Genomic DNA, 18,168 nt, shown 5'->3' with positions numbered 1-18,168 from the left:
ACCTTGCTAGTATCATCCGCCTTGACCCCATGATGCGAGTATTCAGACTACAATAATAGGGTCGTTCAGCCGACTTGGATAACTGACTGCTAGACTTTGCCTACGAAACTCCAAAATTTTCAGATAATCACGGGCACTAAACTTCCACAAATTAACATTTACTAATCCCTACAGTGCTAATAGTGGTTAGAGAAGTCAACCATTGTAGGCTAACTCTTTTTATTATCGGATTTTTATTTCCTTTTGCTTTTCAAAAAAGAGAAAACGGTGGAAGGGGGTTTTTTCTAAAAAATTAAAAAGGAGTGGAAAGGCTAAACAGGTTGCCTACACGTAAGTACTGGAAACAGAATTTTACTGCAACCAAATCAAATCCAGTCAAGATTACAGAATAGTGTAAAGAATGTATGCAGTCCTCGGCTTGAAATCTTGTGATAATACATGGTACAACTTAAAACCACATGTACGAAATAGTATCGGGAAAAATGAAACTGTGGGAAGCAGCGGTTTATTTAGCGAGGCACGCAATCCAACTAAGCTAGGCCACCTGTCCTAATTTGTCAAAACCGTCGTAATGTGTGGCCTTTGCGCTCTAATAAAACGGGGCGCGGAGGTTAGAAGCTTATAGTATCTCATACATAAAACTTTCTTTCGCCCTTTACACCATCTTTCTTATCAAGCGAACGTCGATTGGGTAAGCGACACTGTAAGTGATGAAACAAGATTACATCTGACATCCTTTGCCCTCCCAAAATAGATTAGGTCACAATAGAAACAAAACATATGGTATACATATGGCCCTCACATCTTTGGTAATATAATAAGTATGAGTAACAGAATGTAGTGTAAATATTCACCCTAGCCAAGGACTCTCGAACCGAAAACGTTCAGGATAACGGTGATCCTAGCGGCGATCGTGTATTAGGCCACTAGCAGTGCTCGCTGCCCACTATAGTTGGCTACTAGACATCTATGGATCACGAAGCTTAGGTGGGGAGGATATTGACAACATCATAGGCTGAATATAATACGAAGTCAAGGCCGTTCCCCAGATGCTGGCTTCCACTAAGCAGTCAACGACGAGGTCGGCTCCGGCATCGATGTTCTTTTAGCTCCAAAGTTAGATGGTCGGGATAAGTAGTAGTAAGCACCGAGTCCTAGTCAGAGCAGCCTCAGGACAGGTAATTAAAACTAATTATATTATATATGTAGTATACATAGTAACTATGTATAGATGAAGAAAAATGGAAACAGAAATATAGAAAGGAAAGGGAAAATTGATGAGAAGAGGGCCATGAGGGAAAAAATGTGAGTTACAAGAGGAATTTTAATATTAGGCAAAGTTAAAATAACAGCTTCAAATAACATGGCATGACATGCATCACGGATGACATTGATATTATAAGTTGCTTGCTGCCTTTCAATTGCAATAACATTGATGCCGGGAACTTTGAGGAAACAAAAGGGCGGAAAGGAAAGAGTAATAAAAAACGGGACAGAGAATGGGGAGCCGTCTAATGCTCAGCTAGTAATGTATGCTGTTCTGGATTGATCTGAGAGGTGTGAGTAGTTGATAATACAACTAATTTGTTACCCTCTCAGTGTTCCTATAAAGACTGAAATCTAAAATAGGCCTGGCTTGACTAGCGGATACTCTAGAGAAATGAAACTTAAATGGCCCCCGCCCAGCAATCCAAGCACATCAACTTCCTAGGACTTTTTGTATCCCAGAAAGAGAGGACTTTTGCAGTTACCCGCAATAAGGCTGCCCGCAGGCAAGGAACTTCCCCCCCAAAAAAGAAAGAAAAGTACAAGAAAGAAAGAATGAATGAAAACCAGAAAAGTAAAATAAAACAAAACAAACAATTAAATAAATAAATAAAACTAAGAAGAAAATAGGAAGGGAAAAAAATGAAAAAGGTAAAGGCCCAAATACAACTAGTAGCTAGTAAAGAAAGAAATAAGCGCAACTTGTGAAAAAGGATTCGGGAAATCCGACCAATCGCCGACAAGACCGTCGTAATTTCCAAAGAACGATCTAAATTCTCCGTCCGACTACTAGGAGTGACCATTATGAACCTGCGGCCCGAGCTCCTTTTTCAGTAAGGAGCAGATTTGCACAGCGGTTGACTTGCATGGTTGTTCACTACACTACCCGGTGGAGCCTTGGCAGTTAGCATGCCTCGTGCCGATGGGATACATTGCATTCCGTATGTAGGCAGACCACCAGCCCTAGTGGCTGCCGATGATAATCAACTCCCATGCAGCTTACCTAAAATGGCAATGTGCTTACAGGGCGGCGTTGTCTGTAGCCGGACCCAAGTACTAAGTATGGTTTCATCCATTATGCAGTGTACTTTAGAGTAACTGTTAATTGGGGCGGTTGATAGCTACTATTCACATGGAAAAATCAAGTACAATATGGTTAAAAAATATCATCTACGTAGGTGGCAGGGTACATACCTAGAAGCGAATCCTCTTTTTTTTTTTTTTTTTTTTTCACTCTCTTTGTAGTTTCGACCGAGGACAAAAGCACCGAAGAGCGATAAAAGTGCTAGCAGAAGTTTATTGATCTTATGTTGCTGATTTGTACATTTTCTATACTATCAGTGTCGGAGAACTTATATCCGCACATATGCACATACCCATAGTTCCAAGGAATATTGTACTGACTTAATCTCTTTACAGTAATGCTACCATAGTTACTATTGTGTTCCACTCTACATTATGATTTATCAATAGTAGTGCTGAACGTTTAAGCCACCAACGACCATTCATTTTTACGCCCCCATCGGTCGGAAAAGGAGCCGAAAAACAATGCCTTACGTAGTATAAGCCTCAGAACCTCTCTGCTAATCCTTATCTGTCCTATTTTTTGTTTCACTTATGTTCTTTATTTATAGTTCTTTATATGAGATGGAAGTTGCATGGTGGACAGGCCCGTCATTCGCTGGACGTGCGTAGCTACCTATGAAAATCGACGACAAAACCCGGATCCTAATGGGCAAACTGAAACAGACGCGTATCTCTCTCGGCTGCACGGACTTCGAACAAAACTCCACCCACACCCGGGAATGGCCGAAGCTCCATAAGGATATCATCCATGGATGGGGCAGGGAAGCTACTTACCATGTAAGGACTAAATGATGGTTATTGTATTTCGTTTATTGGAGAAGTATCGGGTAAGGGAAGTGGGGAGAGAAGAGTATGTTCAATTTTTAGCCTTTTTCCCGACATAGCTTTCTCCGTCTGATACAGACAAATACCACGGCTCTCCCCTCCCCCGCTTAAGAGCAGGAGGAGGGAGAGAAAGAAGAAATTGACACTCAGTGAAAGTACCGTAAAGCATGCATAAACCAGGCTATACCATCCTATATTTCGGGATGTTCATATTGACAGAATCTTACACCGGCCTGCCGCAGGTGCCCACAAATTATGCACAGTCCACCCAAAGGCCCCATACTAAAGTCTGGATTCAGAGGCATTTTCACAGTAACATTACATTATGTTCCCACCATTCCTCTAAGGATACTAACTAGCATTACAGTTTGACAATAATATGACTTGCATTTTATACCGTCGATCATGTCACCAGCCGCTTTAGTTAGAGACCCGTTATACTGATATTCCCCTTACAGCCTAGATTTTTTGCAGTTTCGACTAGAATTTATATGAATGCAGTGAAACATAAGCGGAAGCTGAAAAGTGTAAAAAGCGGCTCGGGCTACGACTGCAGAGCTACTTACCGGGCTGTGCAATTTCTTGGGGTTTTCAAAGACAACCGGGTTTCGTTGCGAGAAACAAAGAGGTCCAGGTACTCCGTGCATACTCCGGGTAGTCGAGTAGCAATAATTACGCACTGCCATGCAATAAAAGTGGACGATACGGGAGCCGAGCGCCTATTACCTGTACTCCTTGTGGAGGCGGACAGTGCACAAAGCGTGCTATCCACTGGCGGGCCTTTTGAATGACACTAGTCCTAACTAGTGTTTAGGGGCGGGTGTCAGTTGTAACTTGTACCAACTAAGAGTATGGGGGCAAAATCTCCGCCGCTGTGAGCGCCTTGGGGTTCGCTTAACATGGTTGGCAGGCAACCTACCTTTGCGCAACCGCTACGTGTTTGACTGCGAAGGGCGATGGGAAAAATTCAGGATCCGTTTATGTATTGTAATGTATTGTAGGGTGTCAAGGCAACGCAAAAATGTGAGCCCAGTTAAAAGCTGCCAAAGAGCGATCGCTTATAAGACAGAAGAATGGACAGAAGGAGAAGTAAAAATCCCAGAAGTTTATCCGAAAGCCAATGGAGATAAGGATTCCCCTTCGATCCCCTTCAATTTGAGAAAGTCATTAGTAGTCCACGGTCCATAGTGTGGATACTACCTTCTAGTTCACAATACCGCTCCGAGTAGGACGACCCCCGGACATCCGCTGATGAACAGATGATACTCGATATTCAAAATGGAACAATTAGGCTGATACTCTTTGTTAAAGCAGTGGTGGATTGGTGGGGGACGGAATTGAGATGGTAATAGGTGGAATTCCGTGTTCAGCGGGCACTGCAATCTTACTGGAACATCAACTTGGTAAAGCCATGAAAATGAAAGTTCGGCCGAGCCATCGACGATTATTTAGTCCCACTGACTACTGCATCTCACCTGCAACTAATCAAGTTAATCATTAACCACCAACCTAAGTTTCCACTGTCCCATTTTCCTTCTTCTGGCCTTGTTGTGAAGTACTTTTCTTGCGTGTTCTCCATGACATGGAGTCGGGCTCTGGTCAGTAGCTGCTTGCGACTCTACTAGGAAACCTGACACCGGGGTCTGCCCGAGTAAGGTACTTACCACGGTGTTGCCATCCGTGTTGCTGAACACGAAATACTCCAATCGAGGATAGTTGTGAATTGCAGTTGGGGTCTCGACTTCGGACCGACTCAAGTGGGGACAAAGGAACAACAATGGTATTGTATTTTCAACAACCCATCGTTACATCTGGCCATTGGTGCACGTGCTTAGATCTTCCCCTTCCCCTTCCCATAGTAAACTCTCATACCCTGCATTACAGGGCATATATTGTTGGTGATAATAGCATACAACATTTGATCATCGTCGAAATCATTTTTACTTTCCCCTATTTATTAATCGCTCTAAGAATCGTACATCATAGCAGACTACCATTATCAGACGAAGTCAAGCAAGGTTATTGAATCCTGCCTGTCGATTGCTAAGTATTTGGCTAGTTGTATAGGAAGAAGTGTTCTCATCGACAATCCTTTGGGTAATCAAGACATACCTATGTGCTCAATAGTCGATCAAGGAGACCGTGTACAAAGAGCTTTTCTTAAAAAAAAAATACAACGACTTCCATAAACATGGAATTTACTACTAGGGTCTTCTGCTAGAGTTTGCTTGGCCATAGATACAACTTTGGAGACGGGAAGAACATCCCAAACCGCACATATTCCTTCTTCCTCATAGGCCGACCCGGCTAAGATCCAATAAGATACATAGACAATATGTAGGGATGGTAGGCCCTATCGACCGTCTGACACTCCTGCCATAAATCTTGCAAGCGGCTATTGATTTGTTGCATGGAGGCTAACACTATGACGTCAAAAGTTCATGCTAGGCAAACATAACGGGACGTGGGCGACATTAATTCCTCTGGTAACAACCAAATATTGGTAGCATAAGCATATAGGATAATGGCGGAAATGCAGCTTGTACATCCCCCCGGCACACTAATGTAGTATGTATATCAACAAGGAATATCCTGGTAAGTCTTGCAGGAGCTATTCTAGAAGTTCTCCCTGCACACCTCGGCATGTTGAACACGATGGACTCCGTGGCGTTCACTTCATTTTCTTTTCCCCCTGTGATCTTCTATCCTCTTGTCTAGGAAGGCGCAATGGTCGCAGCGGACTTTGCCAGGCACATATGTTAGTCCTGTACATAAATGGTTACTGTCGTCTTTTCTGCAAATTCTCTATTCTTTTTCTGTACCTCCTTCTTTGTGCCCTTCGACAACGTACCTCTGACAGATGCTGAGAATGTGACTTCATGATGAAGACATTGAATCAGATTTAGCACGTCAACTAAATGGGTCTGCCAGTTGTATTAAGCTAAATTTAACTCCTTTGCTATACTTCCCTTGCAGGACGATTTACACAATAACAGCCTTAGTGTAACTACATCTTCCATAACCAACCTGCTTGGTTGAAGCATACCTCAAAGTCTACGCCCCCAAACAATCCAATCGCACCGTAAAGGTCGAAGTCTCCCTCTAACCCTTCAATACTTCCAGCGTCTTCATCAACTTCTTCGTGAAGGTCCCAGCCTCCTACCGGGTGACCATTCCGAGTAAAGAAGATTTCCACGCTACACTTTCTAATTTTGCTTTTCAGATTTGTGCTCGAGTTGTCTGGATGACGAAAAGTCATTCCCAAGCCCACAGTCTCACCCACTGCGAATGCACTTGTGAACTTTCTGCCACCCCATGAATCATTCACAAAACGGCATCCATCGTCGGAGAATATGCCAACGCTTCCTCTTTCCCAGCCGGGAGACCGCCAGTACGGATACGGATGCGCTGTAAACCCAATAGAGAACCCACTGGAATCAGTAGATACTGGCTCCGGGCCTGGCCCTTCGCGGAGTCCAAGCAGCTTGACTTCGAAGTAGATAGTTTTACTCATCTCAGTGATGAGAGGTGAGTCCATAGTGGGAAAGTAGAGTGGAAGATTTGTTGATATCAAGGTATCACCATTTCTAGCCCTGGTAGATCCCTTCCAACAGCCTCGAGAAATAAGGGCAAAGGTACCATGAAATTCTTTTGGCAGCACAGGACGGAGATCATGCTCTTGTACAGACATATACACAGTGGCTGGTGGCTTAACAGGCATGTGTAGAGGAAACTTGTCACAAAATTCATGTGCACGTTCTGCATCGTCTCTAGAGGCGTTCCCGTTTCTCGACGATAAGAAGCCTAATGTTGGCGGTGGTGGAAAAGCAGCCGTATCAGGCATAGCTGCGTGCCAGTTAAGGTACGGAGGAGGTTTTGGTCCGTAATTAGCGACTTCTTGACCATCAGTTGGTGACGCTTTCAGCCCATCCTGAATCTTATTCGCCATTTTATGTTGATAACATAGGCTTGTGCAAGAAACAACAAAAAATTGAAGTGGGTATAACAGTGCAATCGTTTTCGTTTTATTTTTTTTATTTTTTTTGTTCAGTGTGCAGCTAGTTGAAACCGTTCCTTAAGTGTGGTTGTGACAGAGAGTTACAGTTAGTCGTAACACAGTCGCGGGGTTTTAGGATGCCGAGCAGTCTTTAGAATAGCTGAGGCCTTTAGTGGCAACCTATAATGCTAGGTAGATGCCAAGGAATGATTTTTTACGTGAAGTCGCTAGTTATTACACATTGACCTGGGCAGAACCATGGCTTGTACCATATAACCATGGCTCAAGCTTTTGACCAAGCAAGGTCCATGAACTACTCGATCCCTTGTCATAAACATAAACTCTTAGAGCTATGCGTCCCGTCTTGCCCATACAGATTAGAAGAAACAGTACTGGATGTAGATCACTTAAAGACAGGCGCTATATTAACGGTAGAAATTTAAACCTCTTATGTTATCTGACTGGTACATTATATAAGAGTCGGGTCGTCAAACAAGGGGAGAGATGTCTTTATCGATAACATCACCATAGTTTATCATTGTAGTGAAAACCCCACATTGGCTTGATTTAATTTATCAGCGAAAGCATATAAGTGACAGGAGTCTCTACTTACCTATGGCATGAATAAAGTCCCAGTTGCACCTGAAGGTGCTTAGTATGCGAGTGGAACCAGAAGCCAATCAAATGGGTAATAAACACAGCAGGCGGATGTAGGAATGATTACGGGATACTAGTAATCCGCTTGTTTTCCCCCTCAGGGTAGAAAAAATAAAAATAAAACAAAAACAGAGAGGCCTGGCGGCTTTGAGCCCAATGCAATGGCCAATGCGACAGTGGCAGCCACAATACTACTATAATTCAATTGAGGGCTGATTCTTCTATTTGACCCTCACTCTCGCTCTATCTTGATTCTAAATTTTCAGTTGATAACTATATGTGACCTATACTATGGCTCTTTCAAACCTTAAGACAACTCGAATGGATCTCTAGGAGGTAGCATTGTGCCTTTTCCACTTACCACCCATGTCGCAAGTTCCCATATTCATGATTGTCATAGACAACTCCAGGGCGAAAGACATCCTGTCTGCACTGTCTTGCGAATACATGCAAGTATACTAGCACGAACAAACCCACTGTGATATTATCCAAAAAAATGGATCAGAGCACAAGACCGCGTAGGCCATCGCTTACACAACATCTGCAGCGTATACTGCACATTGATGGCCATGGAAATGTAAGCCACTTCAATAATCCTTTGTCTTACATTCTACTGTACCACCCAACACTCTAAGACGAGCGCTCCTGTTGATTCTTGGAAACAGAGGAATAGCAGTAACTCACAGGTTTCATCAGATGCGGGACTTACGGCTTCACCCCAGCAACAACGGTTCACACAACAGAGGGCACAAGAACCTCAAAGTTATCTTGATGTGAATGAAGAACCATCTCATACTCACACCAGGAATCCTACCTCCTATTCTTATACATCATTGGGCTCGAGGCATACCCCTGTGGATGGAGAACATCCTGAAAGAGTTTTAAAATCGTCAGCTCATGGGATTTCTTTCCAAAAACAAGCATCGTGTACGCCTGAGGAAACGCCGACAAAATCTGATATTTATATTTCACCCACGAGGACCAGCAATTCCGCCCTGAGAAATGAGAGGCGGGCTACACTGCGACTAGAGGCAGAGAGGGTAGAGCTCGAGAAAAAACTAATGAAGCTTGAGCAAGCGGAATCAGCTAAGGATTCTGGCTCAATGAGACGGGAACCACGCCGTCTCACCAAAAAGCAGCCATTTAGCAGCTCTAGAGCCTCAAGTGTAAGTGCAGACGAACCTAGGACCCCCAGGCGAATTTCTTCGATTTTTTCAAGTTCGAGGCGCTCATCAAGATCGCGATCAAGCTCTTTAAACGAGGATGATAAAGGCGTCTTAAGACCTCAGTCGCTTGGACCTGAAGGAACACCAAAGTTCGATCACAGCACTCAAGCTGCCACACGTACTCTATCCACAACCTTGCCTGAACGCCTCAGCACAGCAATCTCCAAGGAGCTAGCTGTCCAAAGCAACCCGCTACTTGCAAATCATACATCATCCCTACGATCACAAAAGTTATCGTACTCAGAAGGAGCCATGGCAGTTGGTCAAGGGACTGAGAGCAATAAGAGTTTCGATAAAATTGAGGCAGGTCCCTCTCATGTGCAGGGGCCCAAAAAGCTTAGGCATGAGCCAACTGAACAAGTTGCTCCCATATCGATGTCCATATCCCACATACAACAAGTTTCAGATCCTTCAGAACTAGATCGTTCATCATTTGCTGCAGCATTGAACCTCAGGAAAAGGATCTCTGACAAAGCACAGTTACATGGGCGTCTCTCACAGCCCACGCACTTTCAAAGTAATACAACACAAGAAGAGAACCAACATGAACTAGGCGCCAATGGTTTCTCGAGGAAAACATCAGCATCTGTCATACCCTTGAGTACTAACCATCCTGGCGTTCGAAAATCTCTTATTTCCTTCCAATTAGGCTCGTCAAGGAGCGTACCAGTTAGAACACCACGAGGGAAAACTCAGGGACGTCACAAGGATTTCACATCGTCTCCGCTTGCAGGCTTCTCAACAACGAAGAACGCCGCTTTTCAACCTCTCGGCGCCGTTCCAACTGAACAAGCATCCGCAAGTTTTGATGGCTTGTGCTACACGGAGCCTTCTGCATTCTCCAAGATGAATTCCTCTTCCAATACAAATCCACCACTCCCTATGACTTCATTACGATTGTCGAACGAAGATGGCAGAGAACACAGACACATTCCAAGCAGTTCTCTTGGCTTCACGAGCATATCCAAGGAGAGGCCACGGACCCGTGTACCGAATAGTTCGTGGTTATCAGATCATAGCCCTAAGCTGCATTCTAGTCCAGCAATCCCCAATGCTAAGCCAAAAGGGCTTTCCGCTTTTAATCAGGGAGTGCAGCATGCATTTGGGCCTGTAAAATCACATGATCAAGCTTCGCCTGGCAATGCACTCGAAAATCACTCACAGAACCGCTCAGCGAGATCTGGGAGCCAAGATTGGGGTATTGCAGCACAAACGGGGCTGGAAGGAGGAAACATCTCCATATACTCGTGTGATTTCGACTCTAGTGGTCGAGGGGAGCCCTCACTACCCAAGGGTGGCTCAACAGGCGCCTTGGATTACAGGATAAGACGTTCAACCGTTTCGTTGTCGGCTAGCTTGTCCCAGGATCCAGAATCAGAGGAGTACAATACCGCAGATGAAGCTGCGTCGATTGCTTCAAAGGCGCAAAGCGAGGAATCTATTCCGGCCAAGCAACTAGATATTACCTCTGTTCCTGCCGGTCTTAGCAGCTTTTCTAATAATGGCTCGCCCTTCGGACTTCATCATGCCTCCCAAGCTGTGCACCCTGACACACCAGCCCTCCGGACAGAACAAGTTGGAGAAAATTCAAAACAGCTTCGGCGAGGCCAATTGGTCGCGAAGCTCTTCGTCATTTGCTGCAATTGCGAGTTCTGGCACGACGTGCCGTCCGAGATATATGCAAAATTAGCTTTCCCCGCCAGTCCTTCTGCTCCTGCAAGCTACAGCCCTGCATCTGTGGTAGGAAGATCACGCTTGGACGATCAAGCATTATCTAAAGCGCAAATAGGCGCTGTGTCAGGTTCACCCATACAATTATCAAATGAAAAGCTTGCTAGTCCGAGGAACATCTCTGCATCGAAAACTACAGCGCAGTTTCCTAGCCCTGTCGTTCCATGCTGCTGGTGTGAACATGACATGAGCAGAGTGTGTTGTCAAGGATGGAGCACGGTTGTTGATTTGCGCGAGAGACACCATTAAAGTAGTAATGTCCCTCCCGCCAAGACAGTTACTTGTCTCGCAATAAATGTGAGGTAGACTACAGCTATATTTGTTAAATCATCTTCATTGACTTGTCTAACATAGCTTATCATTTCAGTTGTTGTGCAGAATTTTATAATGCTCAAGAATTTATATTTTATCTGTGGGTGAATCAATTCCCTTCCTCACTGATTTCATTTTGCTTCCTCTTTTTATTTATCTATTTTCCCCCCCTCTCTGTTGCCCTTCCCATTCCCCCGGGAAACTAACGATTTATTTAAGAAAGGGTGAGCGAATTAGATTGCTGCTCACATAAGGTGTGGAATAACTTTGATTAATTCACATTGAACTTTAGCATGGGAGGGGCAGCTGAGATTCACCTCTGAAGAGGTAATATACTGGTAAGCCAAAGAAGGATACTTGTGCTTGTATTATCTGGAATTATTGTAGCCCATGTACATTTGCAGACACAGTTATTAAGGCGTGAAGTGAAGAATTGCCTGTGAATTACTGTCTGGACCTACAATGTACTAGGAAGTCGTCGCAATTCAGTGGTGGAGACCTCCCTACGTACTAGTAAGTTGTGTGGCTAAAGGCGGCATCCACATAACAGGCATCGCAATTACTTACAAGAGCCAAGGAGTCTAGTAACTCCTCATCTCCCAGTTCCCTCCCTAAAGTAGCATTTCCTATGGCCAATTTTAATGACCATGGTACGCAAAAGAGGATTCTCCAATACTTCTTCGACCTCCTCTCTTCCAGAGGGAAATCAGGTATGTCCGCAACTTAACCGCACTGCGTGTTCCTGTATTCTATCCTCTGGCGCGCGCTGTCCCTTCGCATTTGTCAGTAACTATTGGCTGATGCCGACTAGGAACTAGAGAGTATGTACGACTACCTAGCAAAGGTTATTCTTCTCGGTCCAAGTGGTGCTGGAAAGTAAGTTTCCCTGGGAAATGGGCTTCCTAGCCTTCCACTGACATCTGGAAATGCAGGTCTTGTGTGCTCCACCGATTTGTGAAGAACGAATGTACGGCTGCGACTTCTGATTAAACCTGCTTCATACCTTGATCTCCCCCTGAGCTGGATAGCCGGCTCGCTAATACAACATGCACCTATAGGGAGAGTGCTATCGTCGCAAACGATCGGCGTCGAATTCTCCTCGAGAATCGTTAAGCTAGGAATCGGCCCTCGGCGGACAAGGATAAAGCTACAACTTTGGGATACTGCAGGTACCGAAAGGTTCCGTTCCGTCTCAAGATCTTATTATCGGGGAGCGGCGGGGGCTATTCTTATCTACGATGTATCATCTCATACCTCATTTGCGTCCCTTCCTACTTTCCTCATGGATGCGCGTGCTCTTGCATCCCCCAATCTAACTGTGTTACTGGCCGGGAATAAAATGGATCTCTCATCCGACATCTCGCTCCATGGTGACTCCACCGAGGACGCCACTCGGCCTCCCCCAACACCGTCCAGCACTTCCAGCAAGCAGTCTGCCTTTGCATTCGGCTCGGTTGGCGGTTCTGTCCGCTCTACAAACCATCTAGCGACTGGGACGCGCATGACCGCTACATATGCTCCCCATGGCCGTGAAGTATGCTTTGAAGAATCCTCCCGGTGGGCTGCGAAGTCAAACATCCCCGTTGCCGTTGAAGTTTCGGCCCTCACTGGAGAGGGTGTGGAGGAACTGTTCAACCGGCTGGCCAGAATCATCTTAACTAAAATTGAACTTGGTGAAATCGATCCTGACGATCCTCAGAGCGGTATTCAATATGGCGACGGTGGTCTTTATGGCCATGGAACAAGCGATGGCTCCAGCATACGGAGCCGGATGACTCTCGATGACAGCGCAGTCCAACTGCACAATCGGAACCCTAGAAGTGCAAGTAGGTGGAAAACTGGCATGAGAGAATGGGAGGATGTTTTCCGGTTGAGCGGCCCACATGATAAGAACGGCGAAGGGTGTTGCTGATCTGTTGATCTTGCTCTTTTATCGTCCCCTTTGAACTGCAGCTTTCCCTTGCTTTCACCGCTTACATCTCATTCTCTCTCTTTTGCGAGGTTGGTATAGTTGTCTCAGATTACACATACCCTAGAACAGGTAAGGTATGATCGTATCTTTGTTTGATTGCCCGATTGCTTGCTGTATATGCCGTCTTCTTTTCACCTTCCTTTCCTTACCCGGGTATGTTCACTAAGTGCTATCTCTTGCTCTTTTGCCATGGCACTCCGTGTAATAGGAACACTCCTTTCGATAATTGTATAGCACGATACCCCTGATGGTTTTATCTTTTGTTGGTATTAAACGATTTTATTCTACACTACTTTATCTACGGAATTTCCAGGTCCTCCAACCAAAACGCCAGCTTTTCAGTAACCCACTAATTCCCCCCCCCTTAAGATACTGCACAATGGAACGAGATTTATACAAGCCACCGCGGAAAACAACCCACTTTAGTGTGCATATTCTCTAGAGTTACGTCAAGTAACATCCCCTTCACCCCAAAGCCAAATTATAAAGTAAAATAATAACAGATTAGATTTTCTTATGTCATATCTAATCATTTCCGAATAGAATTTATACATCAACGCCAGCAATAAGTGTCTTGATACCCTTCCCAGCTTTGACTTCTTGAAAAGCTTGTTCCGCGTCTTCAAAATTGACGACTCCGGTGATTAGTTCCTTTACGCTAACCTTTCCTGAAGCTACTAGGTTAACTGCAAGCTTATAATCACCGCTGCCGTAACGGAAACTGCCCCTGACATTCAATTCTTTCGTGCAAGCCGCCATGATGGGAAATGTGATTTCATTTTTTCCCATACCACCTTGCACGTAAGTGCCACCGGGACGAAGGACATGAATGCCTGTATGAACTGAGGGCTCAGCACCTGATGCGTCAATAACGATATCCGCTCCAGGGCCGAGATCATTTTCATTGACAATTCGGTTTGCATTTTCTAACGCAGGAACCTTGCTGGGTTCGAAGGTTGCTGTTGCAGCATATTTCTTCGCAAATTCCAGCCTTCCTTTTTGGATGTCCACAGCGATGACCTTCGGGGAGCCAAAAGCCCTAGCCACCGCGCAGCACAATAATCCCACCGGCCCGGCACCGAAGACTACCACTGATTGTCCTGGCGCAACGTTCGCTTGCTTTACAATATGCACAGCGACACTGAGAGGCTCCATCACTGCAGCCTCTTGAAGATTGATGTTTTCAGGAAGCTTGTAGCAGAAGTCCTCGGGTAAAACATAGTACTTGGCTAGCGTACCGTCGTACGGTGGCGTTGCGGCGAAGGCCATTTTTTCGCATAGGTTATACTTGCCTGCCTTACAGGGCTCACACCGGCGACACGGTATACCAGGCTCCATAGCAACGTGATCCCCCACCTTTAATGTTGTAACAGCCGAGCCGACCTTGCTGATTACGCCAGAGGATTCGTGTCCTAGTACCATAGGATCTTTGACGACAAATTGACCAATTGAGCCATGTTCCCAGTAGTGAACCTGGTATTTTCAATCCCAAGTCAGCAACTCAGTTTTTGGATTTCCCAGTGGGCAAACTCGTCACATACGTCACTACCGCAAATACCGGTAAACCTGACATTCACAAGAACGTCATGAGCATCTCTCAGCTCAGGGATTGGTCGGTCTTCGAATTTGATCTTATGAATCCCTTCGAGGACAAAGGACAAGTTCTGAAAAAAAAAAAAAAAAGGCCATATTCAGCTTTCCTATTGATATGAGTGGGTAATGGGGAAAGGTTATGGCTTTACTCATACGCACCTGAGCGGTCCTGGGTTGCGCATCCATTTTTAGCACTTCTTGTTTGGCTAAGTGAAAGAGGAAGGTGCGATAGAATGAGAGGAGAAATTGAGAATGATAAGTTTCTAAAAGTTAAAGTTGAAGGGGCATGGGGACGGGCCTAATGTTATCTTAAATATAGTGAGGTAGTATGACTGAGTGGGCAGACGGGCCTGCAAAGTGGGATGAAATGGGATGGGATGGTGCTGTGGGTAATGGTTTAATTCAATAAGAAGGCAGCCAACAGACTGGTCTGGATCAAAGTACTCTTCTATCTTCCCTTAGGATAGTTCTCATGATGGTTGTCCCTCTCCTCCCCCACTAACCAGCTGGACGAGTGGGGCGACTCTTATGTCATTGGCCAATATTCCCCAGCTTTCTACCTTTAAAGCTGATGGAATTTAACCGCTGGTTCATTTCATTTTAACCGGTTTCGATAGGTCTGTCAATCGGGAAATTAAAGCAGACAACTTAACCATCCATTGAGAAACCGATACACAAAACTGCCATCCGTACCTAATTTTATGATACATAGCGTTGTTTCTTAAGGTTCTATTCCGTACATATACACCACACCTACTTACCAACTAATACTGGCACGAGTGTACCTGTACATACCTATTTTTTTTTTTTTTTTTACCATATGTAGGTAGCATTTGTCTATTTCTCCCTTTTCTTCCTCGCAGGTTCTACTCTGCATTGCCAATACGGCTCTCCAGTTACTGTCTATTTAACCATAGAACTAGACTTGTTAAAAGTAGAGAGACTTGTTTCGTCACGGAATTGATGAACGTATCGTGTAAGGAATATCTCCCTCTACTATCTACTCGATAGCTGTACCTGCTGACTTGCTGTTCATACTAATATCAAAAGTCTGCGTAGCGGAAATGATGATCATGCCAAGACCACCTTACCATAATAAGTAATTAAAACTAAACTCCATAATCCCAGGGAAGCTATCAACTATCCATCAGTCCAAGTTGTCCATGCATTCGTCGGACTATGATTTGACAGAAATTCGAAAACCTTTCGGCGAGATTTAGTCTGAGATACTGTTGTTACAGTGCTCAACTATCTAGTAGACATGATCCGATCCAATGCCCTTCCCTTGAGGGGTACGTTACGCGCGTTGCAGCCGAGAATTAACTACCGCCTAACCGCTGCGCAACTACAAAGGCATTACCGGGTCTCTGCTCGGGTTTATGAGAGTGGACGACCTCAGTCCTTCAAGAACCAGTTATATGAGAGTACACAGCAGCGGCTGAAGCGTGAGCGCGCCGAGCAAGAGCGTTACGCACAATATCAGACTCAGTCGCAGGGAGGTCGCTATACAGCTCTAACATTCGGTATGTCCCTACTAAGACCCCGTTCGAAAATTATTACAAAAACCCTATCCAACATGCCGCTAATCCCACTATGTTAGCTCTGGTGTTCTTCTCTACAGGAGCCTATTTCCTAGGGACTCTGAAGCCGCCGAGTCTTCCGGCGTCATCAACAACGAACATTCTCGAATTAGAGCCACCGCGTCACAATATCTCTCAGTCAAACCTCCAGGCCGCATGGGCGGACTTCGTTGATATAATAGGGAAAGAAAACGTTTCTACAGAGAATGGGGACTTGGAAATACATTCAGGATCAGACTGGTCTTCCTATTCTCGGAAGGAAACCGAAAAGCCTTTCCTTATCCTCTACCCGTCGACCACGGAAGAAGTTTCTCAGATAATGAGGGTTTGCCATCGGCGACTTATTCCAGTGACACCGTACTCAGGTGGCACTAGTCTAGAGGGACATTTCGCATCCACCCGCGGCGGCGTGTGTATCGATTTCCGCCGCATGGACCGCGTTTTGGCAGTTCACAAAGAAGACCTTGACGTAGTGGTGCAGCCTGCTCTTGGTTGGGAAGAGCTAAATGAGCAGATTTCGCAAGATGGTCTATTTTTCCCACCCGATCCTGGCCCTGGTGCCATGATAGGTGGTATGGTAGGCACTGGCTGCTCAGGGACGAATGCCTATAGGTACGGTACAATGCGGGAATGGGTCCTATCTCTGACTGTAGTTCTTGCGGATGGCACTATCATCAAGACAAGACAGCGACCGCGGAAGTCGAGTGCTGGTTATGATCTTACCAGGCTCTTTATTGGGAGCGAAGGGACCCTTGGACTTGTTACAGAAGCAACGTTGAAATTGACAGTCAAACCTAAGAGTCAGAGCGTCGCTGTTGCAAGCTTCCCGACGATTCAAGATGCTGCAAAATGCGTGGCACGTGTGGTGGAAGATGGTATCCCGGTTGCCGGTGTGGAAATTCTAGATGATGTGCAAATGAAATGTATAAATGACAGCGAAACAACTAGTCGGCGGTGGAAAGAATCACCCACCTTGTTCTTCAAGTTTACAGGGACGCCCATCGGTGTCAACGAGCAGGTAGGTACGGTACGACAGATCGTTTCTTCCAATGCGGGCCAATCCTTTGAGTTTGCCCGCAACGACGATGAGATGAGAGAGCTGTGGAGTGCCCGAAAACAAGCTCTCTGGAGCGTAATGTCGATGAGGCGAGGCCCAGAAGACCACGTTTGGACTACTGATGTGGCAGTGCCCATGAGTCAACTGCCCAACATCATCGACGCAACGAAGCAAGACATGACCCAAAGTCGGCTGTTGGCAGGAATATGTGGTCACGTTGGGGATGGTAATTTTCACGGTAAGAAGGCCCTCTGCTCGCTCACGGCTCCTGTACTTACTTCATTTTTATAGCCATTATTCTATTCAATGAGAACGAGAGAAAAACTGCGGAAGCTGTTGTTCACCGAATGGTGAAGCGAGCAGTAGAGTTGGAAGGCACTGTCACAGGTGAACATGGTGTTGGTCTCATTAAACGTGATTACCTCGAACATGAACTGGGCGAGTCCACGGTGGATGCGATGCGGCGGGTAGGTTTGCACAAATTTGAGCGTTGCCCCCCAGATCATAGTTTCATGTTGTCATAAGTTCAGAATGCTAATGCTATAGCAACCTTCGCAGCTAAAACTAGCGTTTGATCCGCTTTGTTTGCTTAATTGCGACAAAATCGTTCGAGTTGAGCAGCCGATGCCAGAAGAGGTTAAGACATGGTGATTGTGCGTTGTTGAACACAACAATGTAGAGAAGCTGGGAATGGGCGGGGGCGAAGCTGACCGTGTAACAGCTCTGATTTGTCGCCATTCTACTTGCAAAGAAGAGAAAGAATAAGGCCCAGCAGGCCGTCCACCAATAGAATCTGATCAAAACAATAGTAGTTTGCAGATAATTCTCGACTGCCGTCATATTCAATATCCATAACCCTTCGACTG

General features: G+C 45.4%; 5 protein-coding genes across 5 annotated transcripts; 3 read left to right on the top strand and 2 right to left on the bottom strand.

Moving 5' to 3' along the window:
* Nucleotides 1-5,918: 5,918 nt before the first annotated feature.
* On the bottom strand, nt 5,919-7,252 carry BDV27DRAFT_129606 (SSH4 family protein). Its single transcript, XM_032067242.1, has one exon. The coding sequence runs from the start codon at nt 7,124-7,126 to the stop codon at nt 6,185-6,187; it is 942 nt and encodes a 313-aa protein (XP_031926728.1). The 5' UTR covers nt 7,127-7,252; the 3' UTR covers nt 5,919-6,184.
* A 763-nt stretch (nt 7,253-8,015) lies between these two features.
* BDV27DRAFT_4660 (uncharacterized protein) lies at nt 8,016-11,389 on the top strand. Its single transcript, XM_032076698.1, has 3 exons — nt 8,016-8,175; nt 8,232-8,408; nt 8,497-11,389. The coding sequence occupies exons 2-3, from the start codon at nt 8,328-8,330 to the stop codon at nt 11,035-11,037; spliced, it is 2,622 nt and encodes an 873-aa protein (XP_031926727.1). The 5' UTR covers nt 8,016-8,175; nt 8,232-8,327; the 3' UTR covers nt 11,038-11,389.
* Nucleotides 11,390-11,670: 281 nt separating this feature from the next.
* On the top strand, nt 11,671-13,373 carry BDV27DRAFT_129602 (putative Ras family GTPase (Rab4b)). Its single transcript, XM_032067241.1, has 4 exons — nt 11,671-11,810; nt 11,912-11,976; nt 12,033-12,067; nt 12,159-13,373. Exons 1-4 carry the CDS (start codon nt 11,742-11,744, stop codon nt 13,010-13,012), a joined length of 1,023 nt encoding a protein of 340 aa, XP_031926726.1. The 5' UTR covers nt 11,671-11,741; the 3' UTR covers nt 13,013-13,373.
* A 183-nt stretch (nt 13,374-13,556) lies between these two features.
* BDV27DRAFT_129600 (NAD(P)-dependent alcohol dehydrogenase) lies at nt 13,557-15,128 on the bottom strand. Its single transcript, XM_032067240.1, has 3 exons — nt 14,825-15,128; nt 14,614-14,736; nt 13,557-14,545 (listed from the first exon to the last, which is right to left on the bottom strand). The coding sequence occupies exons 1-3, from the start codon at nt 14,849-14,851 to the stop codon at nt 13,619-13,621; spliced, it is 1,077 nt and encodes a 358-aa protein (XP_031926725.1). The 5' UTR covers nt 14,852-15,128; the 3' UTR covers nt 13,557-13,618.
* A 688-nt stretch (nt 15,129-15,816) lies between these two features.
* On the top strand, nt 15,817-18,138 carry BDV27DRAFT_129599 (FAD-binding oxidoreductase). Its single transcript, XM_032067239.1, has 4 exons — nt 15,817-16,188; nt 16,266-17,540; nt 17,594-17,769; nt 17,861-18,138. Exons 1-4 carry the CDS (start codon nt 15,927-15,929, stop codon nt 17,951-17,953), a joined length of 1,806 nt encoding a protein of 601 aa, XP_031926724.1. The 5' UTR covers nt 15,817-15,926; the 3' UTR covers nt 17,954-18,138.
* Nucleotides 18,139-18,168: the final 30 nt, after the last annotated feature.

The sequence above is a fragment of the Aspergillus caelatus genome (assembly GCF_009193585.1).
Source record: "Aspergillus caelatus strain CBS 763.97 unplaced genomic scaffold BDV27scaffold_108, whole genome shotgun sequence".
Lineage (NCBI taxonomy): Eukaryota > Fungi > Ascomycota > Eurotiomycetes > Eurotiales > Aspergillaceae > Aspergillus > Aspergillus caelatus.
Note: the sequence above shows the minus strand (reverse complement) of the source record. Positions and strands in the feature narration are given on the sequence as shown.